Source organism: Neolamprologus multifasciatus, chromosome 11 (assembly GCF_963576455.1).
Source record: "Neolamprologus multifasciatus chromosome 11, fNeoMul1.2, whole genome shotgun sequence".
NCBI lineage: Eukaryota > Metazoa > Chordata > Actinopteri > Cichliformes > Cichlidae > Neolamprologus > Neolamprologus multifasciatus.
The window spans coordinates 910,010-936,613 of NC_140449.1; the positions used below are offsets into that span (position 1 = coordinate 910,010).

At 39.1% G+C, this 26,604-nt stretch overlaps 1 protein-coding gene across 15 annotated transcripts in view; it reads right to left on the reverse strand.

Annotated features, from left to right (window-relative positions):
* adgrb1a (adhesion G protein-coupled receptor B1a) overlaps positions 1-26,604 on the reverse strand; it is a 192,402-nt gene that overhangs the window by 36,601 nt on the left and 129,197 nt on the right. For all 15 annotated transcript variants that reach the window (XM_085176673.1, XM_085176681.1, XM_085176674.1 and 12 more), the window contains 4 exons: positions 25,793-25,895; positions 25,657-25,700; positions 12,476-12,602; positions 847-950 (listed from right to left, as the gene is read on the reverse strand). In XM_085176673.1, the coding sequence (XP_085032799.1) occupies positions 847-950; positions 12,476-12,602; positions 25,657-25,700; positions 25,793-25,895 (378 nt within the window). The remainder of the gene's footprint in view (positions 1-846; positions 951-12,475; positions 12,603-25,656; positions 25,701-25,792; positions 25,896-26,604) is intronic.

Sequence of the window (26,604 nt, forward strand, 5' to 3'; positions counted from 1 at the left end):
GTAGTTTTGGTCTTCTTTTGTTGCTGATTCAGTGAATTTTGGTTGGAGATTGATGAAAAACCTGCAGCTTCAGAATCTGTGAGATGATGGCATGTCCGCGTATGTGCCGTGGATCTCGTTTGGTGTTTACATGTTTGAGCGGAATCCGTGTACCTGCTATTTTGGCTTTTTGGTGGTTGTTGAAATAGTTTTGTGAGCTTTACGCTGGGATTCTGGAGTTTCTGACATAATACATTTATATTTAAAAACCAAATCAGGATTTAATGAATGGATATTGCATTATTCAAACTAAAATAAATTTGAATCAGGAAAAAGCCACCCCTAGTTCTCACGACTCATCGAGTGATGCTACTAACCTGCCAATCGGTGGCATGCAGTCTGACGACGTCACATTTTAGGACGTGCTCGGATTGCTTTGAACCCTGGGCGAGCAGGTACTAAAAAATACCTGGTATCAGGTGCTATGACCTGATGGAAAACTCTGAAAACTGTGGCGATCCAAGTACAGTAGTTGCTAATGGAAAAGGTACTGTCGGTACAGCTTTGGAAAGTAGAAGATTTTACATTCTCAATCTACACTGTTACATTAGATTTTTGCTCCACTGCTTATTTAAGAGCTTTTAATGATTTTGTAGGCTTTTTAATAAAATGAAACACAATCTTTGAAAATCTTAAAACCAGCAGAAAGCATGCTTTTAGTAGCACTGTCCTTTTGTCCTTGATAGATTTAAGTCAGATGGTTCGTATCCTCCCACCTGATGAGCTGCTAGTCTGTTGTTAACACTTCCTCCTCACATTAATCACAGCCCTGTGCTAATATTTTTAATGCAAGCTGTAATATCTCACCTCCAGACAGACACATAGATGATGATGAGTAGCAGCAATGTCAGTGAAGACACTCCACAGCCTACAATCAGTGTCACAGACGGGAGTTGTGTCTTATCCATGTTCTGCAAATAAAAGGAAGGAGGACAGAAAAGAAAAATGTGAAATACAATCAAGATCTATTCCACTTTATCTGATAAAGTGAAAGGTGAATAATGAAAAAACCCATTGCTGCAAACAAAGTCCGAGGGACTCGTCAGTGGGGTCTTGCAGATCCGTTGTGTGCACAGAATTTGACAAGAGCTGACAGCAGAAAAGAAAAATCCATGTTGGCTTGATTTGTTGAGTTTTCACCTCCTAACTGGGTCATCCATGGTTCAAATTCAGTGGAGTCCCTTTTCCTGTTGTTAGGTAAATGTGTAAGCCAATACATTAAAGAGCCACTATCTATATTAAATTTATATGTAATATGGATGGATTCAGTTTTTATCATTAGTAACTTTAGCTAATAAAGCACCAGCACACAAAAAAACATTAAACTAGGACTGTGCGATATGAAGAAATATATCGGATGACGAAAATAAAACATCTACCGTTTAATATTATGTGCTATTATTTGTTTGGTGGTGTCACAAAATCCACTGTTTATGGAAATATTTTTTCATCATTTCAGAGAATACCAGCATGACCAGTGAAGGTGAGGTAGAACCAGGCAGCTTGAAACAGAAAGACCAGTCAAAACAAACTGAGGACCTTATTCCTAAACGAGGGGCTACCTCTGTAGCATGGATCTGGTTTGGTTATGAAAAGTCTGACATAGACAAGAAAACTTTACTATGCAAACTATGCCGCAAACAGGTCCCCACAACAGACTCCAACACAACAAACCTCTTCTACCATCTACGCAAGAATCACGTGAAAGAGTATGGAGAGAGTTTACGGATGAGGAGCAAAAAAGAGCGCTGATAATAATCCTGAGACTCAAACATTAGAACCGGCTTTTCCCCGCACCACGCCGTGTAATAAATACTCATATATAGTTTCATGCATCAGTCAAAACACTCGACTCCAGGTACACGAGGCCCAGCTGAAAACACTTCACACAAGTCAAGTTGCCTGAGATTCACAGAATTTACAGAAAATGCTCTATTTTGTGATTTATATTGTTATCAGGATGAGATTTTGGTCACATCGCACCGCCCTACTTTGAGCCTGGTTCAATGGCTGCACAGGATAAGATTAGTAGAGGTGTAGAGTAGGTAGTTACTAGAGGTGTAAAGGTTAGCAGGATGTCTCTCTCTCTCTCTCTCTCTCTCTTTCTCTCTCACTCGCTCTCTCTCTCTCTCTCACACACACACACACGTAGAGATTCTGAAAGTATGCTCCTGCTTCTTTTCTGCTTTCAGTTTGACAGTAAGGTGACTTCAAGGTGATTTAGGAAGAAACCACAATACTTCCAATCAGCAGAAATGCACACACACCACCCACACACACACACGGACAATGTATGCATACAAAGTCAATTTCCATATTGAACAGACAAATTAAAATAAAGGAAAATGAAGACGTGGCACCTTCGCGATTTTCATTCCCAAAACCTTGTCCGCCACTGTCTTGGTCACCATAGCAACCATGTAACCATGTACCATCTGCAGCAGCTGTATAGAAATAACTAGGTTTAGAACTATGTGTCTAAACCTCTAGTGTTCTTATTTCATATCACGTATGTTTTAATACAGGAACAATAATTACATATACCTTTTAACTGAGTTTAGCAAATGTATGATCCACATTTCACTTTTATTCATTTTTATGTATACACTTTTAACCATTGACAAGGGCTAAAGAGCTATGTGAAAACATCTACAGAGCTAACAAACAAACAATTCATCACAGAAAATGAAAACCAACAAAAATGGCTATGGCGAGTCAGAGTCGACCAAACATCTATCGGAAACAGTTATTTTATTTGTGCGTGCCGGGGCCAAAGTAAAACCTTGTAAAAGAAGCATCGTCTCCACCAGGGGTAAGTTGTTTCACAAGTTATGTCTGTGTGAGGCATGTCAGGCAATCTGTTGTTGACTCGGCTTTCACTGCTCTGAGTTCAATTATGATCTGTGCTTTGTATGGAAACACAGCTAGCATTAGCAAGTACATGAGGTTCAGTGACAATGCCTGGTCTAATAAAACAAGCAAGTTGACCAGGTTCAGACTTAGCAGCAGATCTATGAGATCTATGGATGCAGTTTTCCACTTCACTATTTATCTTGTCCTATCCATGCTCTAGACTGCGCTGCTATTTTCCTCCTCTGACATGTGAACCAAAATCAGTTGATTCTACTGAAAGTGCAAGAACCAATAAGCGGGACTGATAGGCAGGCAGATTAACAATTCCAAGGAATTGGACTACTGGGAACTAGTTTTCTGCAAAACCGGTTCTCTATCCCCTTCCCTAGTTGTAAGCCAAAATGCTTTGGCCTGATCAAAGCACATCAGGCGATAAGGTTAGCCCATTACAGTAATATCTATAGCAGGGGTGAGGGAAGTTTTCCTTGGAGTGTATTTAATCTACTGGGCAATCGTGGCTCAAGAGTTGGGAGTTCGCTTTGTAATTGGAAGGTTGCCGGTTCGAGCCCCGGCTTGGACAGTCTCGGTCGTTGTGTCCTTGGGCAAGACACTTCACCTGTTGCCTACTGGTGGTGGTCAGAGGGCCCGGTGGCGCCAGTGTCCGGCAGCCTCGCCTCTGTCAGTGCGCCCCAGGGTGGCTGTGGTTACATTGTAGCTTACCATCACCAGTGTGTGAATGTGTGCGTGAATGGGTGGATGACTGGATATGTAAAGCGCTTTGGGGTCCTTAGGGACTAGTAAAGCGCTATATAAATACAGGCCATTTACCATTACCATTTACTGCTAATACCACAGCAGAATAGACAGTTCTCAACATGTGAGCTGGTTCTCAGGATACACCAAGATATGTAAGTTGTGGTTTACATATTCGCTTGGCAAGTTAAAGTTTTGTGGTTTGATTGGAGCTAGACCCCCTAAGCCTTTTATGGCTGTGTCGGCAAGTGCATCCGATGTAACTCCACTCTGACAAATAAGAGGAGCTACCATCAGTGGCAATCCCTTGTGACAAGGGAGGAGCTGAAATTTTTTTTTAGAACTGGCTCCACAAAAAAACCAATATGACGTATCACTAAAGAGTGTAGGATTCTCATTTCAGGAAACATAAATGTCAATCTAACAGGACTGCATTGTTGAGAGAGATCAAACTGGACCAAAGCAATTGGGAGACACAGCAAGATTACCATCATTAAAGCCAAGAAGTTCAGTTAAAAACAAAAGACATTTTAATGACATTTCCCACTGAAATGCGCCTATATTTAGTCGGTATAAACCAAAAGCTCTGGGAAGAAGAGACATTTACAGCAAAGAGTCAATACACACCGACGTTATTATGATTGCACTAAAATTCCAAATTTGATTCAACAGAAATGAAGTGAAACAATTGTACACCCATTTCGTCATGGTAGGCGGTCTCTTCAGTGAATATGCAGGGGAATGCGTTTTAATAACAGATACAAAGTTATTTGCTGGAGTAATCATCCAAACCTAATGTGGCTGGATCAGTAGCTGGAACAGCTCATCGCTAATGCTGTGCTGTGTTCGGGTGAAGAAGATTAAGGTGAGACGAGGGTGCAGTAGTAGCAGTGTAAAAAGGCTTTGCAGTTGCTCACAGATGGAGGATGGCTGGACCTGAGGGGACCGGGACGCGAGGGGTTTCCGACCCCATCACATTTACCCCCACCCCTCTAGCAGAAGATAATTGGCTGAGTTTATAGCCTGTCTTGTCTCCAGGTTTGATGTGTGTGCCGGGGCCAAGTTAATTAAATCCCTCTGATTAATCTGCACTGCAGTGAGTTCCTTCTCTAAAAGCAAAGTGGGAGAAAAAAAGATTACAAGTGCAGTGAAACAGAAAGGCGTCTGCTGAGACAGACAAACTTTTTAGTTCTTCCTCAGCTAACGACAGAACTTGCCTCGTACCGAAGCTCACACAGAGTCCAGATGAGAGCATTCCTGTCCACAAGAAAATGGCCAGACCACATAATTCCACATGAGCAGACTTTAAACACACCACTGACAAGTATGCAAAAAGCTATTTCACTGCACTGCACACATGCTACTTTATCTTCATGCTGGAAATAGATAATAAACCTGCACATACTTGGCTAGAAAACCAATCACAAAGAAGTGGCTTAGTCAAAAAACTGAAAACACATAAGGTTTCTCTTTCACCGATCATAAGATCATTTGCTTTCCATTTATTTATTTTTATGTTTTCATATGACCACAAGACATCTTGATGTGCAAATCAGAGTACAGCTATGACTCCCATAACTGTAGTTCCACTTGATAGATAAGACATCAACAGATGCTGCCTCTCTAACAGCCTACAATCCCGCAGACCTCAGACTATCTACCTATTTGTTACTCCTACAATGGGCTAATTGGCGTGAGGCTTGTCACTGCGACTAGAGGCCGGGCTTATAGCATCCAGTTGATACCAGCACAAGCACATTCATTCATCCTCTCTCCCTACACTGCACACGGGTCTACCAATGGTAGCACACTGGGTTCAGAGGGCTTTGCCTTTGACTGCAGTGCATTTTTTCCCTGTTTTTCCTTCTAAAAGTCTGCAGTGAAGCTGGACTGAGCAAAACGGACACGAGAGGTGGCAGCTAGAGAGTAAATGATGTAGTAAGCAGAGGGAGAGAGGCAGAACTACAATGTGATGCGACATCAGAGAATGAAAAATGGTGGGATGAAATGACTGAGGGGTAGAGAAGAAAGAGATGGAAGTATGGGAGGAGCAAGGGGGGGCAGAGGGAAAAAAAGAGGTTGGGGTATTTGTCATGCTGAGGCTGTAGAAGGCTAGCTGCAGACAGAGGCTGGGCCATTTAGAAGCTGCTATGTGTTGCATCAGGAATAATTTGAATGGCGGCTGTGGCTGTCTCGCAAAATAATAGAACATAGGGAAAAAGGGAAAAAAGAAGGGCATGAGAAACGAAAAAAAGCTGAAATTTCTGGAAAAAGCACAAGCGGGAATTTAGCTTTCCTTAGGAGACACAATGCTTTCCGGTAACAACAGAATTCAAACAGCCTGTCATCTGCACAGGTGGTGGCAGGCTGCAGGGAGGCTGCAGCACGTTGAAGATACGCCAATATTAGTTTACTGGTAATTATTAGCTTAATTCATTATGTCACACATGTGAACAGAGCAAAACTAAAGGCCAAATTAGCATTAGACAGCAACAGGGGAAATGTACCAACAGGAGAAGAAAGCTCTTTAGGTGATCTACTTTATATTTGCCGATTAATGAACACAGACAAAGCCAATAATGAGCAACATGGTCCATAATACTAAGAGCAGTACAAATGATCAAATCGCAAACAGAGTGTAAGTCATCTACTACCAACACAACCACAACATGTTCCTTGTATTGTGACAAACATAATACGAACATAAAGCTTTATCCTCTCTCAGGAAACAGTATAGCAGTTCAGACCATCCTGTAGTACAACTGGAAGTGTGGAACACCCCAGCTGACTAGGGATGGGTACCAGTATCCGGTGCCATTATGGCACTGGTTCTGACATAAACCGTAGTAACCAGACCGAAAAGCAGCGCACATTTCGGTGCTTTATTTTTTTTTCCCTGAGATGTCATACACTTTGTATTCTAGCCAATCATTTTACCTTTGCAAGGATAGTAGGCGGGCCCAGGTACGTACGTTCTTTTAGAGCAGAGCTACAGATTAAAAGTGCCCAAGGCAAAGCGGTCAAAAGTCTGGCTGTACTTCACAGCAAAAGATGCAAACTCAGCAGCCTGCAGCCTCGAATCTGACGACAAACCTGGCGATGCACAGCGTTTTTTTAAAAGCCGAGAAATGCACCGATATAGCAACATTCCCCAAGAACCCAAAGAGTAGAGTCCTGGCCCCTAGCCCTGCCAGTGTAGCAGAAATGATGACGGGTGATGATGGCAGCAGCCGTTCTTCTCTGCCTAAGTAGCTTAATGTTGTTCGTGTGTAATTTACGTTGAGTAGGCTAACCACGTTATTAAATTTATGCATGTAAGGTGAACTAGCAAACACCGTTGTAGTTACATGCGGTTGTCTTCTTGTTTGATGGCAGATACTCCCTTCACTCTGGCCAAAAAGGCCAAAATTACCGAAGAAAAAGTGGAAAACAGTTAAACATGAGAGGTTTTTGGATAAAGTTTGTGTCTTTTCCATTGTTTAACCACTTCTTCCAGCCAAGAGTGATGCCATATATGCCCTATAGCTGCAGAAAAGGCTAACATTGTTATCGTTTTACAAAAAAACAGCAGAACATGAGAGGTCTTTGAACAAAGTTTGTGTTCTCCATTTTTTAAGCACCGGTTCAAGCACCGTTTAAGCACCAGCACCGTTTCAAAAGTACCGGTTTAGCACCGGTATTGGATAAAACCTAAACGATACCCATCCTTACAGCTGACATACGGTGAGAGACAACCACATACTCTCAATTGACCTAACAAGCATGTCTGAACCCACAGGAAATACAGAAAGCACACAAAATCCCTACCTGCTAGGAACCCAGCTAGCAGGTAAAAACCAAGAACTTTCCAGCTATGAGGCAACAATGATAACTCTGGCACCATTGCGCCTCCCTTCAAGTTTGCAAATGGGACATCTGCAGATACAGGGACTGGAGAGAAGACTGGGAAAAGTTGAAAAAAGAAGCCACAATTATAGGTGAACGTATCATTAACGAGCTATTTAACCTGTCTTTGGTAGGCTTTAAAAAAAAAAACACACCAGCAGCAACCCAGGGGAAACACTATGCACTAGGGTTGGGCGATTGGACGAATATATCGACTATCAACAATAGCCAGCACGATAGCCTATCGCCGATAGTTTTTACAAGGGCAATTTAATTATTTATTTGCCCATGAATAAGTTTGCTATTAATGATGGAGCTAATAGAAGCAGTCAACAGGAAAAATATATGTATAATGCTCGCATTATACATCTGCACAAGTGACACACCGCTTTGGTTACATCCTTAGGTTTACCCCTTTCATCTGGTTTAAAGCCAAAGAAATCCCAAATTGGCGACTCTATTAGGGCTGCCACAAACAATTATTTTTTTTGGTAGTCGACTAGTCACTGATTATTTTTGCGATTAGTCAACTAATCAGATCATGCGTCCATTGGACTATATAACTATCATTAGCTTACAGCTTTAAGTGTTTAAGGTATGTGCTAACTAAAAACCAAGACAAGATATTAGTTTATAAAATTTTAATGAAATTTGCAGATTGTTTCGGCAGAGTTTAATAAACTCAGCTGTCTGCTCCTTGCTATCTAAAATATAACAGGACACCGGAGTATATTCTCGAGCATCTCACACTTCTGATAATCAGCTGTCTGCTTGACGTTTATTCAGCTGTGTAAAAACTATAACTTTAATCTCAGCCAAACCGATTTACTCAGGAACAAATAAAATACTGAAAAAAGCCAAACAATAACATTTTTAAGTTATCTAAGTGACTTATATATCATGTTTAACCTGAGTAGCGAAAGACGGTGGTGGGTTTGAAAACGATTTGCCGGGAGTCCGGTGTTCTCACTGGCTCTAGTGAGCCTTGAACCCCAGCGAGCTATCGAGCTAGTGGCTAACAGACGTCTCAGAAAACGTCGGAGCACTTTTGAAAATAAGTGGTGTCTTGATAAACTGAGCAGATATTTGAAATTTACACAGCTACATTATTGCCTGAAAATATCTTAAACGTGTGTTTTGCCAGCATTTTATCAGCTTATTAAAGGGAGCAACATTTAGCAGTGCAAACTAGCAGTGTAACTCTGAAGAGTTACTGTCATTGATCACGGACTGCTTAATTGAAAGAGTGAATCTATTGCTTTAAGGTGCCAGAAGAAGCAGCAGCAGAATTATAGAGCAATAATAGCTTTATACCAAATGTAAACACAAAAGTAGTTGTAGTAGTTTCCTGTGAATTTATTACATATTAATTATTAAATATTGCAACTTATTAGTAACTAACGCTACATGACTGCTTAACACTTAAAGTAAATTATATATGAAAAGTAAATTATCTTTATCTGGTAACTTTTCAGGAGAGTGCGCAATATACAATATCATACTGTATAATAGGGTGGAGTGTTTTAACTAGCTGCTTATAGCCCTCCTTTACCGGCATGCATCAGTGATTTCCATCCACTGTTTGCACTTCCTGTCATACGCAAGGCAACTAGTGAGTACTTCAGTGATGCTTAGCTGAGATATTTGTTTAGTTTTGGGCCACACATCATCAGCTGCGTTTATTTCATTCTTGCATTTGACTGAATTGTCAGAGATGTTTGTTGTTTCCACCTTTAAGAACTGTTCTTATTTTGAAAAGCACTATGCTTGATTGGAAGTTGCTGAAGTAGCTCCATTTTCAGATGCTAGATTGTCATCAAAAGCTCCCCAACGTTTCCGAGCTTGCCTCGTGGTTGTCGCTGCACGATGTCGTTGCAGCACTGATATCCAGAAATGTAAGTTTTGTAAGTTTTACATCACATAATAATTATACCTGTGTTATAACAGACAATATTATATGGCATAGCACTGAGAAAAGTGTTAAAAGATGACCTATAAATCCAGAGACAGAAAGCTAATATCTACAGTACATGTGGTAGCATTGTAGTTTAATGGCTTGAGTTAAGAAACTTGCCTCACTACTAGAGCCATGTCATATGTGAAATGGAGTTAAGATCGACACTGAGAGCGAGGCTCTCTGCAGATGGCCGTCAGCTTTCAAATTTATGTGTCCACAAAATTCTCAGGATTTTACAGGCTTTTAGTTTTTAATGCACCAACTACCCATGTGCCATTCAAGCAAACAAGCAAAGAACTAGAACAAGAATGACTACCAGTCCACAGCCATCATAATTCAAGGTATAAATGAAGGACTAAAGCAATGACCTCAGATTCTCAGTGTCATTACTATTCTTCACCCCTATAATTTCTGCCTGCTGATGCCACTAAGGGAAAAAATAAAACAACAAAATGATTAACTGTCTTTGCCTCGCTGATTTGAAAAGAAATATGTTGGGGTAAAGAACTGTCTATTGGCTAAAAGGAGAGCTCTTGGCCCAATTTCTAATTATAGCTGTAATTGTTTAGTAACTAACAGTTAATTATTTGAAAAAATATTACCAGATTAATCATAAAAATCTCCAGCTGAATATTTATGCATAAAAGATGAATTTCAATTACCTCTCCTATACACCGTTGAAAACATTTAAACAGGGTGTGCTATTTTTACGTACGCAAACACAGGGAGATTATTTTATCTATAAAAAGTTAAAAAGACATAACTATCTCACAAATTTAACAAATTTTCTCACATTTTTATATATATTTTATATTATTCAGAGATAGCACATTTCTAATGACAAAGTAGCAAATTCTCAAATTTGATAAGTTGGACAGTGAATATTTGGCATGTTGATCAACTAAATGTTTTAAATTATTAACTGATTTTTAAACTATTTGGCCTTTTTTCAGGACTAAATTAATAAAATGGAAGCTCATTTTTACAATGTGTTTAATTCAGATAATACATATTAAACAGCAATTTTTTACATGTCTCCACAGACACACTTGGATGTCAAAAAAACAATCGACTCTTAAGGCCTTTCTGTTGTTCTACTGTTTCTTCCTAAGCAAGACGGTTTGCTCCATACTTGCACTGTGCCCAGTGTGTCAGCTTGTAGCTTATCAAGGTGTGACCTCCTGCTTTCTCCTCCTCTCCTCCCTCAGCCAAGGTCCTGTCCAGATAACTGAACGGCTCATCTGGAGGTGGAGAGGAGCGAATAGATTGTCCTCATTTTTGATCCCTGTACTGATCAAGTTACAATATAACATGAATCATTAAGCCTACAAAATAAGAAAAGCAATTTCATCATATTATATTAAAATATAGCAGTGTCAAACATTTCTACTGAACACAAAGGATTCAACTGATTTAAAAGACATTATCAAAAACTTGCGATTTAATGGATGTTCCAGTGTGAAAATTCTACCTGGTCAACAACACCGTGCATCTCTATCATTACTGGACTGGCTGTGATGCATCAGAAAAATGCAGTCAATGTCTAAGTACCAAAAACTGGACTTCTTCCATTGGATACATGACCCTTGCATCAAAAGTCCTGGCATCAAGGGTCAGTCCTTGTAAAAGAAATGGTTTCCCTTTTCACAACAGCTCTATAAAAGATAGGTTTTAATTACTCATCCATATAGATACCAGTAAGATAAGATACCAGTAAGGTGTAAAGTCACTAGGACTCTCCTGCTTATTCTCGCCTTTGAACTACACGTCTCAAGCAGTGCTTAATTATTAGTCTGTTAGTTAGCAAGTATCCATGCCCAATCATGCCCAGTGGGCACCACTACTTTTTCAAAATCTCTTTCACACATGAACCAAGTCCCAAACCAAGGTACCTACCAATATGACTTTTGTTTACTATTACAATTTTAAATATCAATAAGCTATGATAAACTAACCACAACCACACTCAGCACCTTTCATCCCAGCTCTTCCCAGTTCAATCAAAACCTGAATTAACTTATACGTGGTGGCTGCGTTATAGCCAGTCTGGGTTTTTTTTTCAGCTCTTCCCCTTGGCTTAGCCTCTTTCTCTAAGTCGTTCAGGCAGCATGACGGGCAGCCTGCTGCCTCCTGTATCTTTAAGAAAGCCTCCGTGCCCATGTTGTTACCAGGGCAACTAGTGAACAAACTGCTTCTGAGGCAATTTCCAGTCTAATAATAACTAATCGGTCTAAATGAAAAATTGCCACAAAGACACAGCCCTGTGCCCACAGAAACTGGGCCACGTTTGAGTCACTGGGATTCGGCTGTGATTTCTACAGACACATAGCTGACTGCTGAGCCCAGCTGCAGCCACAATGGAAGGGCATTGTGTTCTGTGTCCTGCTTTACCTCCAAGTCTGGGTAAAATGTGTCCTGCTGCTTGTTGTTGTAGTACAGATTATGGAATTGCCATGCAGCACCTTCTCCACTGGGCCTGTGATAACCATGGAGACACAACTGACAGGCTATTATGGGAAAATATGCTAATGTGAACACCAATTGTTGGCGTTTACCTAAAATAAGAAAATTAAGGAGGGGTGTGGAATTTGAGGGGCATGCAGTTATGATCATCAGCTCTAACATGATTTGAAATCCTACTTATGGTGTCATGTGTGTGAATATCTGAGAGCAGAGACCACAGGTTAGCACGGTGCTGCTCCTCCGCTTGGAAGAGATAAACAGCCACATAAGTAAAGACACCCCCTAAATAAAATCCGTTTTTTGGCAAGCCTTTAATAACCTTTTGCAGCATGGCTTTGGCATGTCGAGACATAGAAAAGGAAGGAGGGGGAAAGAGGGAGGATCTGTTGATATGTAATGACAATGACGCCCTTTAGAGAGAGAGAGAGAAAAAAAGAAACAGCTGATGCATTCTCAAAGAACCCCACAAAAACACATCCCGTCTCCGATACCTTTATGGAAGTCATGGGAGGTTGTCGGACTTACCATTTCGGGATTTAGCCGTGCTAAAATGGCGAAGGTGGACAGTCTGTCACAAGAGCATTTGGTTCTGAATGAGTCGACAAGCACGGTTTTGCAGCCCCTGGCAGACCAGGATCCCAGCAGAGAGGAGCTGCACGAGAGAAACACGCGCGCGCGCACACACACGTACACAGAGAGAGAGAGACACACACACACAAGCACAAAGAGAAAAGCGATGCGGTGAATATAAGAGAGCCCCGGCAAATTAAAGAAAGCAAAGAAAAAAGAAAAAACGGCGGTTCAAATCCCACCGCGTTATCCCGGCTCTTTAATCCACTTTACATCTCTGCCGCTGCAGCAGGCACGCGCACACAGCGGACTGGAGGCGACGATGAGGCGCTACAAGGCGGCGTGCTGCAGCTCTCAGCCCGCACACATTACAGAAACACACTGCCAACACTCACATCTGAACCACTCGGGATCATTATCATTATTATTATCGTTGTCATTATTATTATCATTAGTATTATTAAAAATAATAATATTAATAGTGACGTGTTGTTTCAAGTGAGCTAAATATTAGCCATTACAATATTGTGCTATATGTACTATGCACAATGTATATACAGTAGAGTTCTTTATTTAATGTAAATTTTTTTATCATAATGTTAAAATTCCCATGCATGCCTCATATAAAAAAGAGGCAGCAAATTATGCAATTTCTGATGGGAAACTGGTGCATGCTGGGAAAGCAGCGCTGCAAACATGGACACATTGCGTGTTGATCAAGATCTGTTAATTAATACAGCGATCAGTGCCCTATGACGGTGGATCAGTGGCAAGTTTGGAAACAACTGGAATTATTTTAATACCTAATGTGAAATACGTTTGTATTAAGTTATATTGCGGCTCATTCCTGTCTACAGTGAATGCCTGCTGCGTTAATGGTTTTTTTTCTTTTTTCTGGCCCTATTGTTGAACGATAATCCAATTTGAAAGCCTGTTATTAAAAAGTACACCAAAGCATGAGCAGAAAGCAGTGCCACTATCATGGAAATCTGGCCCAGTGATCAATACCACTGCATCTTTTCTCCCAGTAACATTAATGAGTCACAGCTGTTCACAGTTGACAGCGGATCAAAGCAGAAAGAAAAAGAAAGAAAGAAAACTGACCACTACATGTATATCAGTTACACCTGCTTATTTCCTGCCATGGCTGTTCAGAATGCCTGCTGTGGAAAAGGGCCAGTAAAGTAGTAGCGACAAAGTATTTTAATGTGAAATAGCTGATATAAAGTACACTGGGCACACCAAGAGTAATTTTTTTACACTAGCATAAAAACAGAAATGTATATGTTATTTTATTATACTGCAAAAATATGCAGAGTGGCATTGGTATAAATGTTGGGAATAAATTTATTCTAAATGTGAACTTAAAATATATCAGTTATTTTTTTAGCAGCTTGTTTGTGTGTTGCTCTGCCATCCTTTTTAATCCTGTAATGGTTCTTGGGTTGCTCAGCAGTATGGTTTGGGTCACAATTCACAATTTGAAGCACCAAGCCTGAGAGTCACATTAGCAGTAAAAGTTAGGGACTTTTATCCAACAGCAACCATAAAATGGCCATGGCATAATGTTACCTGCACCTTGTTTGACAGAATATATGGTATGCTTCAGATCATGAGCTGTTCCTCTCCCCCATATTTTTCTCCTCCTATCATTCTGTTACAAATAATTCTTGGTTTAATATATAAGAGATTTGCTCTTCAGAGCTCTTTTAGATGTTTTGAGGTGAAGTCTAATATGCACCTCTGTATTTACATTCCTGAAAGGATGAAAGTGTCTTAACTAAATACTTTGATGACACACTTACCTCTTCAAGAGTGGACTTGACTTGGTTAAATGTTGTGGGAGGGGTTATTTTAACTTGGAAAGAATTCTGTGATCATCCACTTTAGTTTTCTCGTGTCTGGGCCTTTTAGTGTTGCTGAGTTGGCCAGTTAATTCCATCTTTTTAAGACTGTATCAGATTATTGATTTGTTGACATCTAAAGTTTCTTCTACTGCAAACACTGTTTCTAACGGTTATTCTCTTGGTTCTGTATGATGCCACAGGGAAGGATAGGGCAACACGTTCTCACTCGTGTTGGATAGGGAGGCACACAAGCTCCACCCACTTATTTTTCATTTTGAACATGCTAGTAGTGTCAAAAGGCTGATGTTTTGCTGGTCAAATCAAAGCAGTATGACACACTCTAGCTTCACGGTTTCATAATTTGACATCTCTGGTAATTAGATAGCAAAACTCCATCTGACCAGGCTCCTGACAAAGCCCAGCCTTATGTTACTCTGCTTCAGTGCACACAGAAATTTAGACACAGTCAAACTGATGAAAAAGCAGCTGAATGTTAAGAATGATGAACGGAAACCAAGCACCAAACTACAGCTGTTAATTGGCAGAAAATAAATTGAGACCAATATCAATAATTATTGATCGTTTAAGTTATTTTTCTTTTCTTTTTTTACCTCTTAACATTCCATGTAGCATTTCTGTAAAGAAAGGCCAAAATCCCTCCTGAAAACCTGGTGACCAACTACAAGAAACATCTTACTGCTGCACTTGCCAACTAAGTCATGTTTTCCTTGAGGATTAAATACTAATTTCACTCAATAGCATACAAATCAATTTAGAACTTACATGTAATGTGTTTTTTTTATTTTACTTTGAGTTGATATTCTTTCCCCAATGAAATCAAAGTACCATAAATATTAGAAACTGTTCATTTCTTTGTATTTAAATTTTAAAATTTAAAGTGAATGTCCTCATATGTGGATGTCATTTTTATCAGAAACAAAGATCAGGTAAAAAAAATAAAATCAGGTAATTCTTTGTTTTTACATTCATCAGGTCCCAATCAGCCCAAATATCAAAGAAAAATAATAAATGCACGCCATGAAAGAGTTCGTGTCTTGGGAGGTTAAAGCTGGATTTTAAAAAATAAGTGTTTTAAGTTACAGTTATTAGAGCACAAGTAGCACCATTTTGTGTGAGTACAGAATATGATATCACTGGGTTGGTTAGTGGCAACTAAATGGCAAACAAGGAAGTTGATATTAAACAGGAGTTTGTGGGGATCACTTTGGTGTTGCAGCAAAAAGTTTTTATGTTAAAAACTGAGGAAAGATTGTTCAGTTTCACTTTTTTTCTCCCAATCAAAAAGTGGTTCTTCAGTGTTGCCTAGCTCCTCTGAAAGGGGAAAAGCCACTAGTTAGCAGTAATGTTTTTGTTTGCAGAGAACTTTATAAATGGGGACCGTGTAGAGGAGAGTGTTTGAGTCAGGTTCACTGGTGGTTCACCAGGATGATTAGCTGACTGTCACTGTCCCCCGTGTTTGTTTTCTTTCCTTGTCAGATCCGGTGTACAGACAGAGGCACAATAAGGCACAATAGCTGGCACAGCATGTGTCCACAAAATGTGATCAGGACTACTTTCAATGTGTGACTTAACACCCAGTTATATAATAAATGTATTTTTTCCTGAGAAGATGCTGATGGATGTTGATTGTGCTTAGGTAAATTGTGGTTTAATGTGATAACCTGTTAATTTGTTGCATTGCTTAGGAAAAGATGGTCTTAATCGCAGTATAACTGGGAGTTAAATTAGTCCTAAATAATGCTGATCTCATCTTTTCGACACATGTTCTGACAGATGATTGCGTAGCTGAAAAGTTCCCATAGATATAAGTTGCTTATCCCTCATACTGAAACTGGGTTTTTGTCACTTGGTGGTAGCTCTCCCTTTCCTTGTGAAATAGAATTCCCAAAACCATGGCTTCTGTTGTGTGTACAAGCTTATGTAGACTCAATCTGAATGTACTGTGCTTCTATGGTTGCTATTACTCCTTTAGGCCAGAGATGCCACTGTGAAACAGGCAAATGAGGAGGTTAGAGAAGAAGTGGAAGAGTGTGATGTAATCACTTTAACATTAAAGTGTGCCTAACAACGACCCATTGTGTTTATATACAAACACAACACCTTCCTCATTCAGTAATAATGAAAACAAACATACAATTGTGAGGCAAACCAAATGTTATCATCATCATCATCATCATATTTTCACTGTTTGTCATGTACCCCCACGTGCATTCAGCTGCATTCAGTAGAACTAAAATAACCCTTACACTAGACCTAATTACTGCAACCCTTAAATACTTGCAACACCATTAGGTCTGGTGTTCAGGCACCTACTTTAGGGCATAAATAAAGTAATATTATTCGTCATGTAGACATTTTAAAAATGTAGCTATTTGCTGAACTGTCCAGAACCAAATTTTGCTCCTCCATAGATCATCCTTGTAAAAACACACTATATTTTCTTAATGCTGGCATTCACCTTACTATCCATGTGGCCAGTTCTTGGCAGAGGACACTGTTCCATGCAGGGCTGCTGGACCAGCACCTAAATTATCCAATTAGACAGTGGGGGCAAAACTGTCCGCAGGCCATGGTGTGGCTCACAGAAAGACTTAATCACATCATCTGCACAAAGAAACTGCACTCATTCCTAATATATTGGATTTCTGTTAGCAGTTATGTGCTAATGTCAGCACTGAGTCACCTCCTGAAGCTAACACATAAACAAACAAATACACACACACACACACACACACACACACACACACTTTCTCTCTCTCTCTCTTTCACACTCTCATTTGTCCTTTCACTTTATTTGAATTTATTCAGCATACCTATTTGCCTTACAATAACAGACACACTGTAAGCCACAAATGTCTGCGAGAGAGTTTATTTCTGATTTTAAACATCTCTCTTTAACTGTGCGCATTTAGCATGTGGCCAAAATGCAGCCTTGTTTCTCTCTCTTTTTTTTGTGGAATATTTATTGTACAGTTGACTCATTAAAGAAAGACAAATCTGTGATTGTCACAGATACCAGATCTCAGTCCATACTAGATTCCATTTCATTCTATGCAAAATTAAGCTGTTCTGGAGGCTAATGTGCGAGCAACACAAGACAGTAGATGAATGAGGGTTTCCAAAGTTGTGTACAACCTGGAAACAATTTGCTTGTCATGGATCACTTTGAAGGTGCCAGCTGGTCATTCGCAGACATTCCTGGCTCCAGTTCAGCCAGGTGACCTTCTAATGTATCTACTAGCTAGTCATATGTAAGTTAATGGTGTTCTTCACTCTCACTGCTTTGCTACATTAAATTAAATTAACCTGTGATTTACTACATTATTTGGAGAGCTGAGTTCAATTTCATTGACAGTTGACTATAGTTGACTATGCTTGACTATAGTTCTTGTTGCTCACAAGAACCATCAACAACCAGTTGATAGGTAAAAGGGCAGTTACTTTTTCACACTGCATCAGATAGCTTCAAATAGCTATTTTCCCTTGATGAATAAAATAATTAGAAAATTACGTTTTGTACATACTCAGGTTGTATTTGTCTAATATTAAAATTTGTTTGATGAGTTGAAACACGTGTGTGTGACAACTATGGAACACAATAAGAAATTAAGAAAGGTAGGGCATTTTTCACAGCAGTGGATACATTAGCTTAAACCTCTGAGGACTAAGCTATCATAGGCTGTAACCGTTCCATATTATTTTCTTTGTTCCCTGATTGCCAAGACAATAGAGATTGTCAGCCACCAGGAACAAATTAGACTTCTTGGTTGCAATGCCAATCAAACTCTCACTACAATTGCAGTGGGACTGGAAATAACTAAAACCAACTAAAGCTAAGTATAAACTACAGGCACTTATAGCACACAACTGTGCCCCATGCTATATTCGGGGCATACTGGCTGTGAACGGAGAAACAAACAGTTGTTACCTTGCTGTATTTGTTTCAGTACCAAAGGTAACAATAACATTTCAAGGAGGTTGTCCAGCAGAGTATTAGACAGTCACATAAGTTTTCCTCACTCCCAGGAGGTCATTGGTGATTGGATTAGGGCTAACAATGTAGCAGCATCAACTCTCCTTTTCATGTGTGGCGTAACCAGGGTACACCCCAACTGTCTCAGGTAGATCTGGTGGTGTTTCCAATGTTCTGATAACTTCCAGGCTGGGACGTTCCACATCACCATGATGAATGCAGCAATGGAGACATTCTTCAAAATAACTGACAGCGTGTCCTTACCCCTAGTGACACTGCATAATACTTTAACTGAGGGGCCATGGCAAAAATTAAAAAATTAAATACTTCCATTTATTAAAAGTGACTAGGCAAAACTGGATACTTCTGACTGGACTAACAGTCAGAAACAGAAAACAATAACGTGACATTATGAAGAATAACAAGGTTTTAAAAACTGAATAATAGGGAAAAAACATTTGTGATATATGACAAAAAAAATACAACTCTGGGATCTGCACAGAGGGCAGTGTCATTGCTAATGTTTATACCTGTACAGCCACGTTGACACAATGTGCATTTACATTTCTTGGGAGCTGCATATCAGATAGCAGCGCAGATTACAACACAGAGCTTCAAAATGGTTTAGGTTACATCTGTGTCTTCAGGCTACTTCTTGTTGATATGTTCACATAACACCTGGATCTGGTGTCAATAACATTTGTGGTTGTACCTTGTTGTGGTGTCTTAAGTGGCCAATTAATAAAAATTTAAGAAGTAAATGATCTAATCTGAAACTTCTCTGTTGCAGCGCCGATGCTTTGGAATAACCTTCCTCTCCATATTAGACAGGCTACATCAGTGCCAGTTTTTAAGTCTTTATTAAAAACCTATTTTTATTCCCTGGCTTTTAACTCTGTGGGTAACTAACGTTTTTTTTTTCTTTTTTCTTTTTTATTGTTATGGTTGGTTTTATTACTATGTGCATATTAGTATTGTAGAGCACTTTGGTCTACCAGGTGTGTTTTTAAAGTGCTATATAAATAAATGATGATGATAATCTATACAGACCATAAACATGCCATACACAGGCTGGCATGCTTAGAACACGCTTGATTAGCATGTTCTGACTATAAACACAACAGTGTGTTCCCTGTAATGCAGTCTCTTTCTATTCAGAGACACATGTAAATAAATATGCCCCTACCCCTATCTATTAATCTTCACCTTCCCTTGTATTACAGTAATTGATGAAAACTCCAGCCCAACATCTCTGATGAATTGAGGCAGCTGCTCAACATCAGCATCAACTCTGCAAATTAAGTGAGACGGCAAGGTTGATTTGTATGGTCAAAAGCAAGGTTAGTGTTTATTGGCTAGAGTCTGGTAAACAATGTTTAGCCAACACACTAAAAGCTCTTTCCTCTGATTTAAAACAGAAAAAGAAAAAAAATCTTTTCTCCTGTGTTGCTGTGAATGTTTGAAGGTAAAGCTAAAGTTTTTTGGTTTTTTGTTTTGTTTTGTGTTTTGGATATATTGCACAATTCAAACATAAAATGCTCTTTCATTCCAAAAATCTTCAGACTATTAGCTGTTTTTTTTAAAACATTAATTTTTTTTTTTTTTTTTAATTTTATTGCTATGTCTGGTTTTATTACTATGTGCATATTAGTACATATTAGTACAGCACTTTGGTCTACCAGGTGTGTTTTCACAGTGCTATAAAGTGCTATATAAATAAATAATTGATGATGATGATGATGTTTAGTATTTTTTCAGTTCCAGTCTGGTCAGATATAGGCACCAGTCTAGTTTCTGGTTACATTTTCTTTTCAGCACAGAAAATAATTTCCATATTTTATGGAGAAATGGAGAATGTGTTAGCGGAGAAATAATAACTACTGGACAAATAATCTAGCTAGACTATAGACTATATAGACTACTAGACACATATTTTTTTTCCAACCTATTTCCCTCTCAGGCAAAACTTCTGTGAAAAGACACTGAAAGACTGTTGACTTCTCAAAGCAAAAGTTGAGATTTGGTGGGAAATTGAAAGCTGCCTTCACAGGTCATTGCAAAGATATCTTGAAAAAGATGTTTCCTCTAAATCTGGTTGACAGTGAAAAGACACTTTTCTCACTCAACACCTCTGCAAACTTCTAACAAGCCAATTGAAACCCACAACATTCACATGTGGGATGAAGTTCTGACTGTCAGAAAACGGAAATAAGCTTACTGTGTGGCACACAATAACACACAACCCATATGGAAAAGATATATATAAATCTTATAAAGTTTGTATCTGTCTTGTATGAAACTTGTATGAAAAGCATACCAGAGTGAAAACACATATAAGATCCCTTGAAAAATTATATAATGAAACTTGTATGTTTTGGATACTTACTAAAAAAAAAAAAATGAAAGTAATGAGAAAGTGGCCACTTTCATGAGTAAATCATATATGTTTTTACTATTTCTTTTCCATACGGGATAACCCTACAAAAGACAGTTTCCTTGTAGATAAATCTCTCTCTCTCTCTGTCCCCTGTGCACTGCCTGGATTGACTAAAAAAAGCCTATGACTCATGCAATGCCTAGAATTATAAAAGATCAACATAACCCTAAGAGCTTTTATCAAGAAGTCATGGGGATGTGGCAAAAAACACTAAAGGCCAACTTTGGCCAGTTGCAAAAGTCACTATCAAGTGCAGATCTACCAAAAAGATGCTCTGTTCCCATTGCTTTTCTATAATGGCCTGAAGCCCCTCAGTGAAATCACTGACAAGCCTGGCTATGGATACCAACTGCGGAATAGAGCAATCATCAGTCACCTTCACTGATCCACTAGGATCTACAGAAGGGAATATCACTGGGACTGAAGAAGTGTAGTTGTATGGTAACAAAGAGAGGGAAGGTAGTCAGAACTGAGGGGATTGCAATACCCGAAGGAAACCCTGGAGACATTAATGACAGCTACAGATACCTGGGAATCCCATAGGCAAATGGGAACCATGAAGAGGTCGGTGATGAGATACCCTGCTGGGATAATAAGCTGGCCAAAGGAAGAGATAGGAAGCCACTTACATCAAGACAATGTACTTAATGAATATCTCAGGCAGCAGAAACCAAAAAGAGAAGAGGAACCATCATAGAAGGACTGGCCCCTGCACAGTATTTAGCACCGGCAGACAGAAGAAGTGGCTGATATTGAGAAATCCTACTAGTGACTAGACAAAGGTGGACTGAAATATAGCTGAGCCACTAATCATGCATCAAAGGAACAAGCTCTGAGCACAAAAATCATAGAGGCTGGGATCTACCACACCAGAACCCCAGGTGAATGCTGTGCAGAGATGCCCCTGGGACAATCTCACACATAACGATAAGACGCAAGTTTAGAGCAGGCGGGCCATAAATGGACTGCCATAACCAAGCGTCTGGCATAGTAGAGTATGAGTATGGCTGGAAGTGCTGAGATCAAAATGGGATATGCTCGTTAGATTGGTAGAGAATGCCCGAGCTAAGATCCTGTGTTTCAGATACAGACAGACAAACTTGTATCTTCCTCAATACCTTTTTTGTACGCTTCCAGTTGACCAGCCTATTCAACCCTCTGAGGTCCAACAACCTTTTAACTCTTATCCTTCCCCTAGAAAATAACACTATAACAATAAGCATGGCGATATTGCAATAAGAGAATAAGTAATGCCTTTTCATTTTTTAATTAAATGCTCTCCAGGGTCTTGAAAGCCAAAGAACAAAGAAAATAATAATTTTAATTGAAAAAGAAGATGCTTAGTTTTTTTTTGAAAGTCCACCTGCCCCACTCCCCTTTATAGAAAAGTTATACAGTGAACAGTGTGTATCACTGGCAGAGTGTCTGAGCTGCCATTCATGGCAATATTAGTCTGATGCCAATTAATATTTAGTATTTATAGCACATCAGTAAGCAGTATTAATGCCAACATGTGTGAGACAGGGAGACAGAGACTGCTGATGTTCTTGTTATTGATTCCAGGAGATTGAAGCGTGATGCAAGTGAAGGCCCAGGCAGCTTCAACGCTCTTATCAACATGACAAGGACGTCTCCTCATATTCCAATTTCTCTCCCAAATATTAAGTCATTAATCATAGCTCCTGTCCTAGATAGATTTTAATTTCGCATAGAACGTCTCTTCCCCCAACCCCGCACCCAAACACCACAAGATTGGATTCTTTTGTCCTTTCTGTGTTCCTGCTTTTGTCGCTGTCGTCATTTAAGCTTGCTGAATAGGGCGATATCTATGAGGTGATTATGATCAGTTTGGTCAAAATAAAACTCTTATAGATGCTGGTTTTGAGTAGATATTAGACAGATAAAAATGTACCACTATTTATCACATTAAAGCTTGCATTCATAACATAAGAATTTGGTCTAAACAAATTTAGTTTCAGGGCTGTGTGAAAACTGGGAACAGAAATTCTGCACAGGAGGCACTGACTTTCGTGCATAAAAATACAATTATTTAGAGAAAGAAGCAGGATTATTTTAATGAGAAAAGTTGTTTCCATGAATTGAAAATGTCTTTTTTTGGCAGCGGAAATAATCAATTTAAGAAGCTGTTCAGAAAATTATTGCAAAATACTGTCATATTAACATGTATCCTTTCCTTTAAAATCGGTTTGGGAATAAGACTATGCAAAATAATCTGTGTGTGCTTTCGTGTTTATTTTGCCCCAGGTTTCTACACACCAAACTAAAATTCTTTTTATCCCTTGACTGAGGCGATGAATGTTCTGCTTTCTGTCTCTGTAACACAAGTTTATACACCCATCTAAATGCAAATATCCAAACCTGCATTGCAATAAGGCTACAAAATGTTCGACTCTTTCCTCCTCCCTGTCCGCATTCGTCTTTCAGTGCTCACATAGTTTCTTTGTATTTTCCAGTCTTAAACAAATAGGGCATTTAAGACAAGGAACAAATGAGGACTGCTTTGAATCTGCCTGTAGAGGCTGTAAAACCGAACTGTTCAATACGTATCTTTTATTCGTTCTCTTTCCTCCACACTCTCTCCTCTCTCAGTAGACTCTGAGCTGCTCACTATCGTTCATGTTGATAACTGTGCGTGGGTTGCGAGAGGGAGGAAAGCAGTGAGCGACACTTTTAATTTTCCACACGCTACATCAGTGTCGTAGCAGTGATAGCACTGGGTTAATGTTGTCCCAGACAAGAGCAACCAAGCTGTCCAGCATACTCAGCACCTTCCATTGGGGAGCAGCTCACTGACTTTGTCAAGATTAAAAACACTGTGCCTAGCCAAAGAACTTCAGAGGGAGCATGGCGTCTCTAATGACTTGACTTAGGTGCCATGTATTACTATGCATGTGGGTCTGATTTTAATACATGGCATAGCTTGTAACTGGGTGATGCAGTTTGTTTTTTCAATTATTTTTGAATAATAATAATATGCAAACAATGCGCGACGTTCACATTCTGGGCTCTAAATCCTTCACCAAAGCCTACGTTTCCCAGATATGGATTAAAAGTTGGAGTATATTTTTTTTCAGTAATAATATAATCTGCAGGGCTCAGCCAGACAATACACATTTTTTTAGGGATATCATTTAACAGGGAGAAAAAAAATGGCCAAACTCAAGTTTCCCAGTTAATCTAAATAAAAATCTAAATAACTTGTCACTGTTAGCTGTGGTAAAATGTGTCAAAGAAATGGAAACAAAGGGTCCATGTGGTTAGTGTAAAGACCTGAGCAATCACAGAAAAAAAAAAAAAAAAAAACCTTAGTAAATAATGACATAATTGTTAATTTTGGTCATTATTTCCCCAGAGTACCTCCCTTGGGTGAGGGAGGGGGGGGGGGGGGGATGGATGGATATTTACATATGTGCATGCATACTAACTTGCCAGTTAATTTTCATTAATATACTGGATTACAGACTGTATATCCAGACATCAATTGTCTTGCATGGAGCAAGCTCCAGACATTCTAAAATAATTTTGCAATAATTTGCTTCTTTAGCTTCAGATTATCTTAAAGCTTCACCATAAAATATATTCACATATATAGGTGTATACATACAATAACCAGCCAATGTGTTAAGTACACCTGTTCAGCTGCTTCTTTACTCAAGTATCTCATAGGGGTAGGGGAAAAAGAATCCTGACATTCCTTCACTGTCCAAATGTGTTTAACTTTTTTTTTGGCAGCAATAAACATGACAGTTTACTTATTTTAATTTAAGACATGTTTTATTTTAATTAAGTTTAAAACTTTTTTATTTAATGTAAAATTATATTTTGTTTTAATTTACTTTCAAATTCTTCACTTGCTGAATGGGCTGCATAGTTTTCATAAATTGCATAGTTCAGAATAGCTATAATTGTACCAGATGGTTGTTCAGTTAAGTTGGACTAGACTGTAATACAAACCGTTCAGTTTGTCAACAATAAAACTGAAATGAGAGAAAGACTGAGTGTGAGACTTTGATATTAGATAAAATGAATATTGATAAAGTTTACCTTTATGTACAGAACCTGAATATCGCAAAATATTTTTAAAAAATCGCAATAATATCGTGCGTTAAGTATTGTGATAATATCGTATCGTGGGATGTATGGTGATTCCCACCTCTAGTATCTCAGAGCATGGACTCTGAATTTAGGCCTATAGATCTGTGGGAGTTCAAAGAAGGGTGATTCAGGTGACATTGAATATGGTATGGTTGTTGGTGCCAGAGGGCTGGTCTGATTATTTCAGAAACTGCTTATCTACTGGGATAGTATCCAATGAGTGTTAGTTTCTGCTGAAAAATGGCTTTTTGATGTCAGAGATCAAATCAGAAGGGACAGACTTCTTTGAGCTGGAAAGAAGGCAATAATAACCACTCATTACAACAAAGATATAGAGCATCTCTGATGCATGTAAAACCCTGAAGCAGATGAGCAACACCAGATGCCACGAAGCAAACTGAGGCTACAAAGCTAAATCGTCTCAAACTGGTTTCTTGAACACAACGGTGAGTTCACTGTTCTCAAATAGCCTCGGCAGTAACTAGATCATAGAGCATCTTTGGTTGTGGTGGAGTGCATCATGGACGTGCAGCTGAAAATCTTCAGCAACTGCCTAATGCTCTAATTTCAATATGGCCCCAAATCTCTCAGGAATTAAATTGCATGACATCTGAAATGTCCTACACGCCGCTGAATCCATGCCACAAAGAATTAATTAATATTTAATCATTATTTGATTAATATGAATTAATAAGTCTGTGTGTGCTGTCAAATGTCATATCAGAAATATCATGGGCCTTACCTGTCACTCTCATCCCAGGATATACAGGTGTGGTTGGTGGTGCCCTACATAAATGGAGAACAGAGAAACCACATGGTTATGAAAGAGGATCAGTTGCAGCAGCTTTATAACTGTAAAAAGTTTATTTTTTACTCACGTTATAAAGGTGAGAGAACTCAACCACAAATGGAACAGTGAGGGAAGCAGGGGTGGGCTTGATGGTCACTGACAATACCTTGGAATTGAGGACTGTGCTGTTTCTACAAGAAGAGAAAAGGCAACACTGTCACCTTTAACTGACAATCTATACTGCAGTGGAAATGCACCAAAATTTCAACATACTCAGATGTAGATGAAAGCACACCAATGTTTTGTCTGAAGTATCTAATATATAAAATGGATTCTTCTATAAAAATATTTCATTATAAAAGTGGTAAACTGACAACTAATTTAATATACACCACAATAAAACAAAACAAAACCCTGGAAATTAAAGCTAATACAACTGGGAGATGCTACACATGAATTCATCTAATTCATCCCAAAGTGGGTGTGACAGAGGGCAGAAGATTCCTCGGAATGTCTGGACAAACAAAATATAAATAGATGTATGGAGGAAACATAGCCCTACAAGCACAGAAGTGCATTTCAACACTGAAAATTGAAAAAACTAATTTAGCATAGACAAACGGATGAATTGCTATCTGGAAGATCACTGGTCTTACTGACTCCAGTTCTTTGATTTCATTGAACATCAAATGACACTTGACTTTAAGCTAGCTAAAATGACGTCCTTGATCCTGATTAAGTTCACAGTCCTGATATCTTTAAGGCCACTTGGGGAATATGCTGCCAATAATGGCATCCACAGATGACAAAGTCATACTGAAGGCTGTTGTTCAAATGAAATCTGAAAGGACATATTGACATTGTCCTTAGTTTAGCAAATATTATGTAGCTGCCACAAAA